At 39.1% G+C, this 17,008-nt stretch overlaps 1 protein-coding gene across 2 annotated transcripts in view; it reads right to left on the bottom strand.

Moving 5' to 3' along the window:
• The window catches only part of LOC124594746 (ATP-binding cassette sub-family C member 4-like), a 193,379-nt gene that overhangs the window by 160,632 nt on the left and 15,739 nt on the right, over positions 1-17,008 (bottom strand). For both annotated transcript variants that reach the window (XM_047133125.1, XM_047133124.1), the window contains exon 2: positions 4,625-4,761. In XM_047133125.1, coding sequence (XP_046989081.1) covers positions 4,625-4,698 — 74 coding nt within the window. In that variant the 5' untranslated portion in view covers positions 4,699-4,761. The remainder of the gene's footprint in view (positions 1-4,624; positions 4,762-17,008) is intronic.

Raw genomic sequence — 17,008 nt, 5'->3', positions numbered from 1 at the left:
CAAGGTATCTCACAAATGTCAATCTCATCTGGGACGCAATGTGAGATAACAGCTCTTACGTTCCAATAGATTTGGCTAGTCCAGGACTACCAGCTGCGACCGCATATGTTACGTGGCAATTGGAGTTTTTTCGTATGGGATTATGTTCACAAGTGAGATTGTTCGGCCTAAAACTGGATCCAGGTTCAACTAAATTGTTGTTTGATGTTACTATTGCAAACTTAAAGTCAAGAAACTTAATGCTTTTATTAGTTTCATGTTCAACTGTGAATTTATCTACCGTAAATCAGGAATATACAAACTCGAATGCGATACATGCCCAAAATTCTACATTGGACAGACAGGCAGAACTTTTGAAATGAGATAAAAAGAACACGTTGATGCTCTAAGGCTTGGAAACTTGAACAAATCTGCATTTGCAGCCCATATTTCTGAAGAGAATCATTCAGTGAGAAACACTGAGAACAATTTAAAAATTTTAAATCTAGCAGAAAAAGGAGCCACTATGAATATATTAGAAGAAATAGAAATACATACACGCAAAAACAGCGCCTCAGACTATATCCTTAATGAACAAACAGAGTTAACTAACACCCCTTTCCTGAAAAATTTCCAAAAATTATTTTCCAACCTCCAAAGCAAATAATATTCCTACACATATCTGCAGATCAAGTAGCAAATTAAATGTTATTATAATTCTCATGATGATAAATGTAATTAAATAATGTACTGTTTTACCTATACAGTACAAAAAAATTTAAAAACTTTATAACTTTATGTAACAGTATCCGCTTAAAAACTAAAAAAGTCAATGTCTCTCTGTACTAGGGTAAAAGGCGTTTCAGTTGCATAAGTGAATATATGATCTTTTTCCAAACATAGGACATCTTCAAACGTTACGATATATCATAGCATCTTTGATACTCATATGTTTGTAAGCTCTTTGTATGTATCAAAACATGGGGTGCGTGGTAGAAATCTTTTCAGTGACAAATCTAAAGTGTTTAGTGAGAAAAATTTACGTATGCAACAATAAGAATGCAGTGGGAATGTATTCACATCTGTTGGACGAATGTTATGAAAACAAACACGCCAAGTCGACATTTCACGTAAGTCACATCCAATGAAAATCTGTAACGCAACCATCTGCATGTGGCGTGCTTATAATTATGTGTTATTTATATTTCATGACAATTAATTTGTAGAAAACGCACCGCACGTAATAGGGAAAGCATGTAAACCGTCTGAAAATGAATCATAACGATTCGAAATCAGTAACGGTACCCGTTGAATAAAGGAACAGAAAGTAAATTTGTGGCTGGTTGCTGTCCCAACACCATCAAAATTTGTCTTCAAATAACAGCCACGGCCTCCAACCATGTCATCATATGACAAAATTGTATTTTCTGAGTAGATTCTGGGGAGAGGCGAACAAAACACAGCTTTAAAATTAATTTATAGACAAGCCAAATTACTGGAATGCTCCTCTTTGAGGGAATTTTATGTGCAAAAACATTTTAAATTAATGCTCATAAATTTGCTGTCGGGTTTTTTGACAGGTTACAAAGCTCATAAGACGATATCCAGATCATTTACAATGGGATCTTGTGCATAGTTCAGCAAACTCGGCGGACTAAGATACAAGCCTTAGAAATTTTATAACAGGCTGTGGAACAGAATCCAACATATTCATCAAAATGATTTCCTAAATTACAACCAGAATAATAATAATAATTCTCATCATTATCATAATTATAATTTCTGTGAGGCAATAACCATAACAATTTTCAACTTAGAGATCATTATCAAAATCAGAGGTTCTAGATACCTGCGATTCACAGACCGCAAATTCAAAATAGGAACTCCGGTAACTAAGATGTGCCACGATTCAGATCCAAATGTAAAAATAAATTTCTGATGGAACAGATGCAAAGGACGTCAAATCGGTTAAAGGGTACGCGGGTGTGGGGATGAGGGCCCGTATTATCGCAGATGGATGTCATTAAAAGTGATTAGGAATTCTGAAGCAGCTGGAAGCAGTACAATAAAAGAAAAAAGAGCGCACTAAAAACTAAGGAACTAATTTAAATTTAGATTTTGAGGCAGTGGGGCTAGACATTTTATTCAGTTCGCGGGAACAAAATGATGACAATGATTTATGTTGGGTGGAAATTTTTGTATCGGAAACAGAGGCAGAGGTGAACCCCAAATTGTTAGAATTCGAGTCTCAGGGAAATTCCAATCGAGTATGACGAAGTTGTGTCTTACGATAGAATGTCACTGAAAACAGACTGGTGTTTGTTGTCAAAGAAAGTGGCAATGCGATAGGCCCTTCAACTGAAGACGAAATTAATGTCGCAGCTGTGAAGGTAGTTGAATTACTGCTAGCGGCAGTTGAAGGTGATAATCAGGTAATGAGGCTATGTATGAGGATGTTGAGATAAAAAGGAGGAAATCTGTGTTTTTATTTCTATAGAGGGAGGTGATCCGACAGCTCTTTATGAAGACACTAACTGATTAAATGTCGTCAGATGAATGTGAATATAATGTGATAGACGGGAGGTCATGCTGCTTAATGCGCTAAGCCTTTATTCATTTTTAGTGGGAGTATAATAAACATAAAATGATAGAAAACTTGAGAGAAGAAAAGATGAAAGTGGGGAAAAGAACTTTTGATGATTTGTTTGAGGGGGACTGTGAAGTTGAAGGTTTTTCAGTAGTAGATGTGTGTACATGAATACTATAGATAAAAGTAGGAACTTTGAAAACGAGCCGGCCGCTGTGGCCGAGCGGTTCCAGGCACTTCAGTCTGGAACCGCGTGACTGCTACGGTCGCAGGTTCGAATCCTGCCTCGGGCATGGATGTGTGTGATGTCTTTGGGTTAGTTAGATTGAGGTAGTTCTGAGTTCTACGGGACTGATGACCTCAGGAAAATGAATTATTAAAGGAAATATGTTCGGAAAGGCAAATAATTGAAAATGAGAAGCCTATTACAGAGACTAATGGTTATGATGAGAAATAAGAATTTTGCAAGTAGGAATGATAAATTACTGAGCTGCGAAGAAAAATGACTCGATTTCCAGCAGGAGAGAAAGGGGCGGCAAGTGAAATTTAAAAGATATTCTCACTGAACAACAATGTATTGCGAAATGTAATGATGCCACGACTGTATGTAGGGAAATAAGAATTGTGGTATAGGTTCAGACTTAAATATATATATATATCCTTAGGTGTTGTTTATAAGATTTATTGTGAAGTTAGTCTTATGTTATTATGAAATTTGTGGGAACAAATGATCCCATAATAAACAAAGAGAAAAGGAGATAAATGTTTTGGTGTGTTGGGGGTCGAGAAATGAAGGCACAACTTTGGTGCATGGAGGTTAGAAGATGGTGCACGTTTCTAGGATAAAACAATTTCGATGAATTCAGTATGATAAATTATTTGTGGTCATCTCATTTGGGCAATAGGTTTAGTTTAATATAAATATTTTTTCGTAGAATTGTATGTGCTATGTGCGTAAGTAGTAGGAAGATGGGGTTCTCGGTCCAATTTTGATATCAAATTGATATGCAAATTAATTAAACTGACCAATTAATCAACTCCGCCCCCGCCCAACCCCAGCCCAGACCACTCCCACCCTCGGCCCCAGATGATGTCACGTGTTTTCCTCAGCCTGCACGTGTGCCCCAGCCCCTCCGTCTTCCCTCCCTCACCCCTCCTCCTCCAACAACATACTCTACTGGCAGGAATTTCGAATTTTGGCAGCAATTCCGAATTCTGGCGGGAATTTCTTTGTCCCAGGACTGTGCTGACATACCACTCCATCTACCACCAGGGAATCGGTGGGAAATTAAAACTGGCAGTACCATTTCCAGTTCTCGAACCCTGGTGTTCCTGGGCAGAAAGCCCAATTGCACCCCCCCTAACACAAGTAGACCACCAGAGGCGTTTGGAATCGGCGGGAAATTAAAAATGGCGGTGCCATTTCTGGGACTCGAACCATGGTTCTACTGAATGGAAAGCCCAAGTTCTCTCGCCCAACACATGGAAACCGTCCGGATGCGGGAGAGGAAGGTTAGGTTAGTGTACTTTATTAATTCTGATCGCGAAACTGACGTAAAGATCGATCCTAATTATGTAATTAATCACAAAGATCGGGGAGATAGGGGATAATTACACAACTATATCATTAGATGCTAAGGTGAACAACCGTTCATGGATTAATTTACCAACTATAGCGTCCTTAACGCGAAAGTATGGTGAGAAATTAGTTTTCAAAGTCACCTCTCACAGCACGTAAGAATCAAACAGTGACTTTACACAAGGTATACTGCCTAGGATACCCTAAGAATCCACTGGAAAACGGAGTGATTATGTCGCAGGACCATCAAGATGACGCAATAGAAACCTATATTGAACTCCTTTCGGTTGGAATAAGGCAATCATGATATAAGATATATCTGAGACAAATATATTTCTTTCTTCTGGTAGAGTTAAGCAAATACTGGATACAAAAATAAAGGATTTGCATTAGGAAAACATAGAAACTTCTCCATTCAAGCATTTCAGCATCTTAATCCATTATTATGCGCAAGTATGCAAAACGTTAAGTTTGCTTACCACACGAAGAGCTTTGAGACCGGGTTCGCTGTAGCCTTCGGGTTGGGGTTGGATATGTATACCTTTGAGTCCATGACGTCAGTCTTCAGTCACCCCGTATCACTCCAGTCACGTTGCAGTGATTCCTTGCATTCGATCTGAAATAACATTCCGAACCTTGAATTCATATATGATTTTAATTAGTATATATAAAGGTACGAAGTGAGAGCAAAAAAAGGTCTCATTGAGACGAACTGTTACGATTCAACGGCTGCTTCTCTTTTGAAGAAATTGCACATTTCCCGAACCTGCAGGCTGAATCGTAGTGCCCTACAGAACGCTCCTTTCGGTTGTAAACATATCTCGTTGGTTTCACTGGTAATGAAATCGTAAGTGATAATCTAGGACAACTTTTGCCTGTGCTCTACAATTTAACATTTGTCTTTGTGGATAAGCCTGTCGTCTTATGAACGTATAGTACGATGTTATGAGTACTGTTTCTGGTTAAATGTTATGGTAGAACACAGTACATGTGACAATTCATAGTGTATTCAACAATTAAATTTCCTCTGGAAGTAAACTGAAAACTTTATAGTAAGAAATTACTTTCAAGGAAGTTTCCTCCTCCCCATAGTGCTCAGAGCCAGCCATTAACGAAGAGCTCTGTTAATTCAGGTTAAGGAACTGATCTCAAACTCTGTACAGTTAAAAGGTGACAGCCCTCTCAATACTGTTATTAATACAACTGGTGTGATAAACAGAATGTGCGGTTATTATGGAGATATCTTATGAAGGAAATTAGGAACCGAATGTCTGCAGTAGAGACTCACTGATTTATTATTCAGTTTATTACTGGAATGGCCGCCATATATTTTCCTCGACCATAGTTAAAGAATTGTAGCTTAGAAATTTTAGGTAACATGTGTACAGGATTTTCGGCTGTTTGCCTGTCTGTGCAGAGTTGTTTGGACATCGCCATATGGAATTCCGAGACTAGTTTCTTGTCTCTGCATTTTAAACGTTACTAACACAGTATTCTGTGAATCTTGCTGCCACATTGTTGTTCCCGCGTAGGAGAAATAGTAGCTTCGCCTTGACACCCTGTCTCACAGAGATGGAGCTGGAGAATTACCAAATAGGTAACTGTTAAATGCACAGAAAGTTCCGTTTCCCCGACAGATGCTATTAGATGCGTGGTATCCGCATGCCACCTTAGACTGTGTGGTGCAGAATAATTCCATAATTTAACACCAATCCCTGTTGAATCGGTGATATCGTTGATGTCTATATTTTTGGTATTAATACACCGCTTCAGCTGTATTAATGCAATTATTTTTAGATAACTACTCGTTTTATAGCATTAAGAGCCACATATCTTCAGGTTAACGCTGCATAACAATAAATCAAGAAATAATAACAATCCTGAGACATCCAATGATATGAAAATTTTTCTAAAATTATTTTAATATAAAAAAATTAGAAGCTCTTACACAAGAATATTTAAGTATTTTTACTCACGTAACTGAAACATGAGATATGTATCTGCGGACGGAAGTGACAAATGAAAATTTGTGGGCCTCCCTCCCAGGAGAGCACGTGTAGTCATGCAGAGCCACTGCGCCAGGGTGCCATAGCACAGTTGCCTAGTCAGCAGGAGACCTGGGTCCGAATCCCGGATTTAGTGCAAATCCTCATTCGTCGCTTCAGTCTACATGTATACATTACATATTTGAGACTTGGAAAGATCTTTGGAACCTAATGATTTCACTTGATTATAACATTAGGGCTAAGAATGTGGTGACGGTACTCACGACTCCAGACAGTATCGCACCACAATCGATAAGCCGCGCTCAGAACACTTGTAGCGCAGCAACCGTGTGGGTTGGCTGTACGGACTGTACCGAGGTCCACCAGGAGCCGCCGCTGCCAGCCCATCGGCTTCACGTGTATGGATAGCGATTGATCTATACCTCGTTAAATACCGAAGCACTGAGCTTTGGCGGACAGTTCAGTTCACCGAGTCGTGAACATTCTCCAGTTACCGCCGAGTCTACAGACTGCAGTGTTTCGTCCGTCGTCTCCGTCACTTAGACTCCATAGGCATCGTAGGACCATTCTGGAGTTTACACAGGCATCACTCAGAGGCACAGTGACATGCCCTTAATATTTTAGAGGACTTGTAATAATTTCAAATGTCTAATTTTGCTGGACATCTCACAGGAAGAAGCATCATTTAAATTCTATGGTCCAGTCATCAATCCTTTGCAATTTGACTCACAAGGAGAGGCCGCCAATTGTGAAATTCAGATTCGATTCATATTGTGCATAATAAAAGCTCATGGCCAGAGGTGTAATGTGGCAAAGCACCAAGATGCACTTCTCAGCCGTTGTCGAGAAAATCGACAGTTAAAAGAAATCGTTGCGGTGAAATACTCTCGACGATTAATAATTTTCTACAGTGTCGTGGCGCAGCGGTAAGAGCTCGGGTTCGTAATCCGAAGGTCACTGGATCGAATCTCGCGCCATGCATTTTTTTTATTATTAGTTTTTTGTAATTCAAATATATATATATATATATATATATATATATATATATATATATATATATATAAAGTATTAATGAATGGCTTATGCATGTTGGTGAAGGCGGATCCATTTTTCGTTTTTTTTTAACAGGGTGTACCAAAGCTTTCCCGTCCGCACTGATTTTCGACAATGTTATAAGTTGCGCTAGGGACCGCATCTACCTTCTTTCGAAGTTAGCAGGCAACTACGCTGTTATGCGGCGGCTCGTTTCGGCCCATTCAACATCTGTCATTCAAGTGTAACGAGCGAGTAACGGAGTTTATATTTCATACCTGCCACAGCAAATTTGTGTTCGTGGGGTCTCTGTTCCAATTCGAACGTTTGACTTACGCTATACGTATTAGTTTCGGAATATCGCTTCTACGTCTTCCGTTAACTATATGTGGTTAACATTGTGAAGACAATTAATAACATTTGTGAAATACAACTTTGTTTGCGGAAAACATAATGATGTTCGAAGTCGGCAGTTTTTCCACGACAAACGACTTTCAACAACTTATTATATGCATAATTGTTGCAACAGATTGCCGGGAATTTTATATATATATATATATATATATATATATATATATATATATATATATTTGAATTATAAAAAACAAATACTAAAAAAAAAGGTTGCATAGCGCGAGATTCGATCCGGCGACCTTCGGATTACGAACGCGAGCGCTTACCGCTGCGCCACGACGCTGTAGAGAATTATTAATCGTAGAGAGTATTTCACCGCAACGGTTTCTTTTAACTGTCGATTTTCTCGACAACGGCTGAGAAGTGCATCTTGGTGCTTTGCCACATTACACCTCTGGCCATGAGCTTTTATTATGCGCAGTATGAATCGAATCTGAATTTCACAATTGGCGGCCTCCCCTTGTCAGTCTTCTGGCATTGCTATCTTCTTCATTGCCACTTTCATGTTATAGGCAACAGAATCAACTGCAATCATCTTCACTTAACTTCTGACATTGTCCACTGGATCATTAGTGTTGCCATGTCTTCTTTGAATGTCAGCCAGAACTGATCAGTCACTTCATCAACAGTAAGCACTTTATCAACTGTAGTTCAAATCCCATGGTTTTTTAACTGCTACAGAATAAATAAGTGAAGACACCAGCGTTGTGTGTGCTTTTTACCCGGAATATTATGTATTCCGATGATTTATAATGTAGACAATGTCTGCCCGCTTAGCTCGGTGCTTGCAGGCACGGTAGCTCAGCCTGTCCAGTCAGAGGGTTAGCTGCCCTCTGTAAGAAAAAAAACTGAGTGAACGAATCAACAATGAACTTGAATGGGTGTTATGGGACGTCCGCCCCGAACAAATGTAATGAACGACATCGAACAAAATGGAAAAAAAGGCGGTAACGTGATGCCTTCCATGCAAGCGAGCCGGGGTTCGATACGCGGCCGGTGGGAGATTTTCTCCGCTCGTGGACTGGGTATTGTGTTGTCCTCATCATCATTTCATCCTCATCACGGGCACGCAAATCGCCAAATTTGGCGTCGACTGCAACAAGACTTGTACTTGGCGGACGAACTTCCCCGGATCGACCCTCCCGGCCAACAATGCCGTATGCTCATTTCATTTTTCATTTCATGTAGACAATTTTTATTTGAATACAAGGTCGAATTATTTTCGTTTGGAATCAGAAATCTGTAACTATATTTATGTGGTAAACACTCTGAACCTGTTTTTTATGTATACCATTACTCACCACTCCGAAACACCTACTTAGGCAGTAAATTTAACTTTGAGTTCGCCGATGACATTGTAATTCTGTCAGAGACAGCAAAGGACTTGGAAGAGCAGTTGAACGGAATGGACAGTGTCTTGAAAGGAGGATATAAGATGAATATCAACAAAAGCAAAACGAGGATAATGGAATGTAGTCAAATTAAATCGGGTGATGCTGAGGGAATTAGATTAGGAAATGAGATACTTAAAGGAGTTTTGCTATTTAGGGAGTAAAATAACTGATGATGGTCGAAGTAGAGAGGATATAAAATGTAGACTGGCAATGGCAAGGAAATCGTTTCTGAAGAAGAGAAATTTGTTAACATCGAGTATAGATTTAAGTGTCAGGAAGTCGTTTCTGAAAGTGTTTGTATGGAGTGTAGCCATGTATGGAAGTGAAACATGGACGATAACTAGTTTGGACAAGAAGAGAATAGAAGCTTTCGAGATGTGGTGCTACAGAAGAATGCTGAAGATTAGGTGGGTAGATCACGTAACTAATGAGGAGGTATTGAATAGGATTGGGGAGAAGAGAAGATTGTGGCACAACTTGACTAGAAGAAGGGATCGGTTGGTAGGACATGTTTTGAGGCATCAAGGGATCACAAATTTAGCATTGGAGGGCAGCGTGGAGGGTAAAAATCGTAGAGGGAGACCAAGAGATGAATACACTAAGCAGATTCAGAAGGATGTAGGTTGCAGTAGGTACTGGGAGATGAAGAAGCTTGCACAGGATAGAGTAGCATGGAGAACTGCATCAAACCAGTCTCAGGACTGAAGACCACAACAACAACATACGTACGAAATTGGAACATCGTAGTTTGACAGCCATAATGCATCACTGTACATATATATTAAAAAGCACCAGTGTATCTGAGATTGTAATCTGCGATCATAAATTTGTAGTCATACTTGGGTATTATGTTAAGCAACCTCCTCGTGTATAAATAACAAACGTCAATACAGGGGGAGAGAGTGTCATAGGATAACAGTTAACAGAACAATGCAAAAATATTTTTGTGTCTCCCTCATACATAGGGAGAAAAGTCATCATAACAGAATTAGAAAAATCAGAGCTCATGCGAAAGATTTAGGTGTTTGCTATGTTCTTTGTTCATCTTCTCCCATGTGGTATTCGAGAGTCGAATGGTTGAGAAATGATCTATGAATCCTACGGTAGGCACTTGGATGTGAGCCACAGAGTAGTTTGCTATGGCTGTTTTGCTGTAACATCGTGATGTATAGAATCAACTGCCACAATTTTGTTTACTTTTATGAAACCTAGAATAATGTGAGAGATCCTTAAAGAATCTGTTATATGAATCGATGTTGACACAAATTTCGTTGTATTCGTTGCAAAGTGACTAATTTCAACAAAGCATTCACAGATTTTTCTTTTAGATTTTGAAACAATTCTGCCTTTAGCAATGATTCAGCGTTCTAACTGGAGGCCTTAACTTAGATCAAAATTCAGCGAACCAAAAATGGCATCGCTTTCCAATAGCTATGCGTTCTACCCAGTGTGCATCTCATGCCTGTGTTTGCTTCGGGTGAGTACTCTCATAGCACAGGATGGCGCACTCAGCGATAGAGCAGTTAGACAATGAGCGCCGCTGGTGGAACAATAAGACGCAACATCATGACTGCGTGACGTGCCTGCTGGCATGGCAGTCAATGATACGATCATCAGTGTGCTGCAGATGTTCGTATAATTGAAATAAAACATCGATATGGAGAAGCGGTAACCCAATCCTTGAGTAAAACGCTAGCCTACCCTCCCATCCTATAATACTGTACATTGTGACGCTAACACCACTTAGACACTTACTATTAGGTAACCACGTAACTGGTATAATAAAGATGGCTTGATATACGCCTTCCTGACTAAAAAAAAAAAAAAATATTAGAGCTGGTATTTATAACTTTATGATGCTGCTAGGGTTTTATCGTACTAATAAGCAGTATTATGTCCTGTGTTCTGCAATGCGTCCACTATAAGAGTAATACATCTATAAGCTGGAAAGCTGTGTGCCAGGTTTTAAAGACGGTGGAACCACTATATTTAACGACTATTCGTTTGCTAAAATGGATAACTTTAATGTTACATACTCCAGTAATATTTGAGATTTGGCAACCATCTATCCGATCTTATCAATAGAGACTAAATGAAAGCCAATATTTCCAGAACCTTGGGTAACTCTTAACATAAGCAAATCTAATTGCAAATTATTAGAAAACGTAAGTCTCCCATACAGGAATCTTTGACTGGTGAGCAGAGCATCCACAGAGTGTGCTGACCTTACAAAATATGTCCCTTGTCAAGTTTTAGGTCAGAGATCAGTGTTGCGAACTATGCAACTTTTCCATAGCAGTTACAGGAACCAATGTAAATCACTGTTGCTTTATTATTATCGAGCTTTGCAATCTGGCCATTGATTCCTTTGCTTATAAAGACAATAAGGACTATATTTTGTAAAGAAACAGGGTGACACTGAATTTTTTTTAAATCGTGCATTTACCATTGCTATGTTGTTTCAGTGCAACATACAGTGACATAAAATAAATGTGCAAATCGACAGTCTTGCACGAATGTAGCGTTAAACGTATTAAAAATATATCTCTTTTTTCGCTATCATGTTGCACTGTACATTTTTGCGGAATATGGAGATTATTTTTTAGGGTCATACATTTGTTAAAGTATACATATGTGATGTCATCTTCCTCTTATATCTAGTGTTTACATTAAAGCTCCACATATGGAGATTATTTTTTAGTGTCATACATTTGTTAAAGTATACATAAATGATATCATCTTCCACTTATATCTAGTGTTTACATTAAAGCTCGACATATTCTACTGCAAATTTATATTACTTTCCCTGTGTACCACGTTTTATAAGTATATCTCTAATTCAGTGTAATATTACTAAATGGGATATTGTAACAGATTCAGATAAATGGGTGTGGACAACGAGTTATAATTACAATGTTATGGAGGGTTCATGTGTTAATAGAATCGTATATTTCCCATGCTATACATCACACTCAAACTCAAATCATTACTAGGTCAATGGACAGTGAATAGGTAGTCTCAGGGTTGCTATTCTCACAGTGCAAAACACCTGTTACCAAATGATATAGAACTGTGCAGTACAGGTCTGAATGTCTTAACAATAGAACTCTTCTGGATATAAAATGATATTTTCTTTGTGTAAGGCTGTCTACACCGGCAAATGTTTGTGGTATGCTGACTTATATCTGCAAAATCTCATTTTGACTCTGAACTCATGATATCTAATGCTAGTCAATTTTTGTTAGGAAAAGTTAAGACTATGGTGTAATCAAAAACATCATATTAATAGTTGCTCTATCTAGGTGTTATTTGTCTCGACAGAGAATGTTGACGTGCGATATACCACTTTGACAAAAACAACAAAGGAGGCAGCTACATCCTTTGGGTGCATATAGTAACGATATTGTTTTACGAAGTCTACGAGTACTATAGGATTTGTTACTGTGTACCCCTAATGCAATATAAATTATACAGAATATCCAAAACATCTACTTATCTTCCATGCCTCTCACGTCTGAAGTATCATGTAAACTATTGTGCATTGCTATACGTCACATGTTTGGTTTCCTTTCAGAGTACGCATATACAACAGTTCCACATGTAGCAAACATACACAACTTCTAGATCAAGAAATGATCCATACTTAAAGACTGAAAAGTTGCACAGTTCGCACCAGTACTCAAGAAATGAATAATTTCATTTCCAAAATCCTACTGCAAATCTTCATCTGGGATATGGACCTCTAATTCAGCGGATTTTTCTAATATCCGCTAAATTAGAGGTCCATATCCCAGATGAAGATTTGCAGTAGGATTTTGGAATGTATACTGTTCGAACATTACAAACTACCTCAAAGAAAATGATCTATTGAGACATAACACCAATTCAGAAACTATTGTCCTTGTGAAACGCAACTAGCTCTCAATTCAAAGGAATTATTGAGTGCTGTTAATAAGAGATCTGAAACGGAGTCCGTTTTTCTTGATTTCCAAGAGTTTTTGACATGTGTCCTCACAAGCGACCTTTAAATTGCATAGATATGTAGTATCATGACACTTATGAGGCTGGATTCGTGATATCCCGTCGCATAGGTCACAACTTGCAGTAACTGACGGAAAATAATCAATTAAAATAGAAGTAATATCTGGTGTTCCCCAAGGAAGTGTTACAGACCCTCTGCTGTTCCTGTTCTACGTGCGTATAGGATTTAGGAGGCACTCTGAGCAGCTTTCCTAGATTTTTTGCAGGTAATGCTTTCTTTTACTATAGTGAGGTCCCCAGAAGATTAAAACCGATTGCAATATAATTAGGCAACATATCTGTCTGGTGGAAACAGTGGCAATTGTCTCTAAGTAATGTAAAGTGTGAAATGATCCACACGAGTAGTAAAAGGAATCCTCTAAATTTCGGTTACACTGTCAATCACATAATTATGAAGGTTGTCAGTCCAACTCAAAACTTTGGAATTATATTGTCAAACAACTTTATCGCATAATGTTGTCAGGAAGGAGAACCAAAGAGTATACTTTACTGCGAACATACCTAAAAGATGCAACAGGTCTACTAAAGGGACTGCCAACACTACGCTTCTCCGTCGTCTTCTGGAGTATTGTTGTGCAGTATGAGACCCTAACCAGATACAATTGACAGACACAGAAAAGCTCAAAGAAGGATAACCCGTTTTGTACTATCTCAAAACGGGGGACAGAGTGTCAAGGGTACGATAAGCGAGCTGCAGTGGCAGCCATTAAAACAAACTTGAGTTTGATTTCAAAGACGTACCCGACTCATATGATTGTAGTTGATGATGACTTTAATTTACCCTCGATATATTGGCGAAAATACATGTTTAATTCCGGAGGTAAGCATAAAATATCATCCGAAATTGTGCTAAATGCATTCTCTGAAAATTATTTCGAGCAGTTAGTTCATGAGCCCACGAGAATAGTAAACGGTTGTGAAAACACACTTGACCTCTTAGCAACAAATAATCCTGAGTTAATAACGAGCATCTAAACCGATTCAGGGATTAGTGAACACAGGGCTGTCGTAGCAAGATTGAATATTGTAATCCCCAAATTCTCGAAAAATAAGCGAAAAATATACCTATTCAAAAAAGCTGATAAAAATTCACTTGACATCTTCCTGAGACACAATCTCCACTCATTCCAAATAATTAATATAAGTGTAGACCAGATCTGGTTTGGATTCAAAGTAATAGTATCGGCAGCAATTGAGGGATTTATACCAAATACATTAACAAACGAAGAAGCTGATCCTCCTTGGTACACAAAACGGGTTAGAACACTGTTCCAGAAACAATGAAACAAACATGCCAAATTTAAGCAGATGCGAAAGTCCCAAGATTGGCAATATTTTGCAGAAGCTCGAAATTTAGCGCGAACTTCAATGCGAGATGCTTATAACAGTTTCCACAACAAAACTTTGTCTCAAAACCTGGCAGAAATTCCAGAGAGATTCCCGGTCGTATATGAAGTATGTTAGCTGCAAGAAACAATCAATGCCTTCTCTGCACGATAGCAATGGAGATACTATCGAAGACAGTGCTGCCAAAGCAGAGTCACTAAACACAGCCTTCCTAAATGCCTTCACGAAAGAAGACGAAGTAAATATTCCAGAATTCTAATCGAGAACAGCTGCCAGCATGAGTAACGTAGAAGCAAATATCATCGGAGTAGTGAAGCAACTTAAATCACTTAATAAAACCAAGTCTTCTGGTCCAGACTGTATACCAATTAGGTTTCCTTCGGAGTATGCTGATGCACTAGCTCTATACTTAACAATGATATACAACCGTTCGCTCGACGAAAGATCCGTACCCAAAAACTAGGAAATTGCACAGGTCACACCAATATTCAAGAAAGGTAGTAGGAGTAATCCACTAAATTACAGGCCCATATCGTCAACGTCAATATGCAGCAGGATTTTGGAACATATATTGTGTTCGAACATAATGAATTACCTATAAGAAAACGGTCTATTGACACACAGTCAATACGGGTTTGCCGGCCGTGGTGGCCGAGCGGTTATAGGAGCTTCAGTCTGGAACCGCGCGACCGCTACGGTCGCAGGTTCGAATCCTGCCTCGGGCATGGATGTGTGTGACGTCCTTAGGTTAGTTAGGTTTAAGTAGTTCTAAGTTCTAGGGGACTGATGACCTCAGCTGTTAAGTCTCATAGTGCTCAGAGCCAATATGGGTTTAGAAAACAGCGTTCTTGTGAAACATAACTAGCTCTTCATTAACATGAAGTGCTGAGTGCTATTGACAAGGGATTTCAGATCGATTCCGTATTTCTGGATTTCCGGAAGGCTTTTGACACTGTACCATACAAGCGGCTCGTAGTGAAATTGCGTGCTTATGGAATATCGTCTCAGTTATGTGACTGGATCTGTGATTTCCTGTCAGAGAGGTCACAGTTCGTAGTAATTGACGGAAAGTCATCGAGTAAAACAGGAGTGATTTCAGGCGTTCCCCAAGGTAGTGTTATAAGCCCTTTGCTGTTCCTTATCTATATAAACGATTTGGGAGACAATCTGAGCAGCCGTCTTCGGTTGTTTATCGACTAATAAAGTCATGAGAAGCTAAAAATAAACTGCAAAATGATTTAGAAGAAATATACGAATGGTGCAAAAAGTGGCAGTTGACCTCGAATAACGAAAGGTGTGAGGTCATCCACATGAGTGCTAAACGGAACTCGTTAAACTTCGGTTACACGATAAATCAGTCTAATCTAAAAGCCGTAAATTCAACTAAATACCTAGGTATTATAATAACGAACAACTTAAATTGGAAGGAACACATAGAAAATGTTGTGGAGAAGGCTAACCAAGGACTGCGTTTTGTTGGCAGGACGCTCAGAAAATGTAACAGACCTACTAAGTAGACTGCCTACATTACGCTTGTCCGTCGTTTTTTAGAATACTGCTGTGCACTGTGGGATCCTTACCAGATAGGACTGACGGAGTGCATCGAAAAAGTTCAAAGAAAGGCAGCACGTTTTGTATTATCGCGAAATATGGGAGAGAGTGTCACAGAAATGATACAGGATTTGGGATGGACGTCATTAAAAGAAAGGCGTTTTTCGTTGTGACGGAATCTTCTCACGAAATTCCAATCACCAACTTTCTCCTCCAAATGCGAAAATATTTTGTTGACACCGACTCACATAGGGAGGAACGATCACCAATATAAAATAAGGGAAATCTGAGCTCGTACTGAAAGATACGAGATTGGAATAATAGAGAATTGTGAAGGTGGTTCGATGAATCCTCTGCCAGGCACTTGAATTTGATTTGCAGAGTATCCATGTAGATGTAGATGTAGAAAGACGTTTTTCGTTGCGGCGAGATCATTTCACCAAATTCAACCACCAACTTTCTTCTCCAAATTCGATAATAGTTTGACATCGACATACATAGGCAGAAATGATCATTATCATAAAATAAGAGTCCTGATTTTATTGTGAAACCAATAAAACTGTCACACATGCGTCTCCGCAATACCACTGTTTGTCGAAGTAAACTGTCTGCCAGAGGATTAAGAAACTAAAAAAAAAATGGCTCAAATGGCTCTGAGCACTATGGGACTTAACATCTGAGGTCATCAGCCCCTAGAACTTAGAACTACTTCAACCTAACTAACCTAAGGACATCACACACATCCATGCCCGAGGCAGGATTCGAACCTGCGACCGTAGCGGTCGCGCGGTTCCAGACTGAAGTTCCTAGAACTGCTCGGCCACAGCGACCACCAAGAAACTAAATAATTCGTTCCATGTGGATTACTATAGTTAAGACGTTTAGACCTGTCCCATCTGGTGAGAAATGATTTGCGATGTGCTAATAGCACGCCAGAGGCCACTTGCATACTCTACCAACCTACTACCGACTTGAGGCTTCAGTAGGATAAATAGCATGGGAATAGTCTGCTACCACACAAACCGTCCGCAACATAACAACTGTAATTAAAGTTCCTTAGTCTGTATGTGTTGCATTA

The sequence above is a fragment of the Schistocerca americana genome, chromosome 2 (genome assembly GCF_021461395.2).
Source record: "Schistocerca americana isolate TAMUIC-IGC-003095 chromosome 2, iqSchAmer2.1, whole genome shotgun sequence".
Lineage (NCBI taxonomy): Eukaryota > Metazoa > Arthropoda > Insecta > Orthoptera > Acrididae > Schistocerca > Schistocerca americana.
The sequence above is the reverse complement of the archived record's forward strand: the minus strand, read 5'-3'. Positions and strand labels throughout refer to the sequence as shown.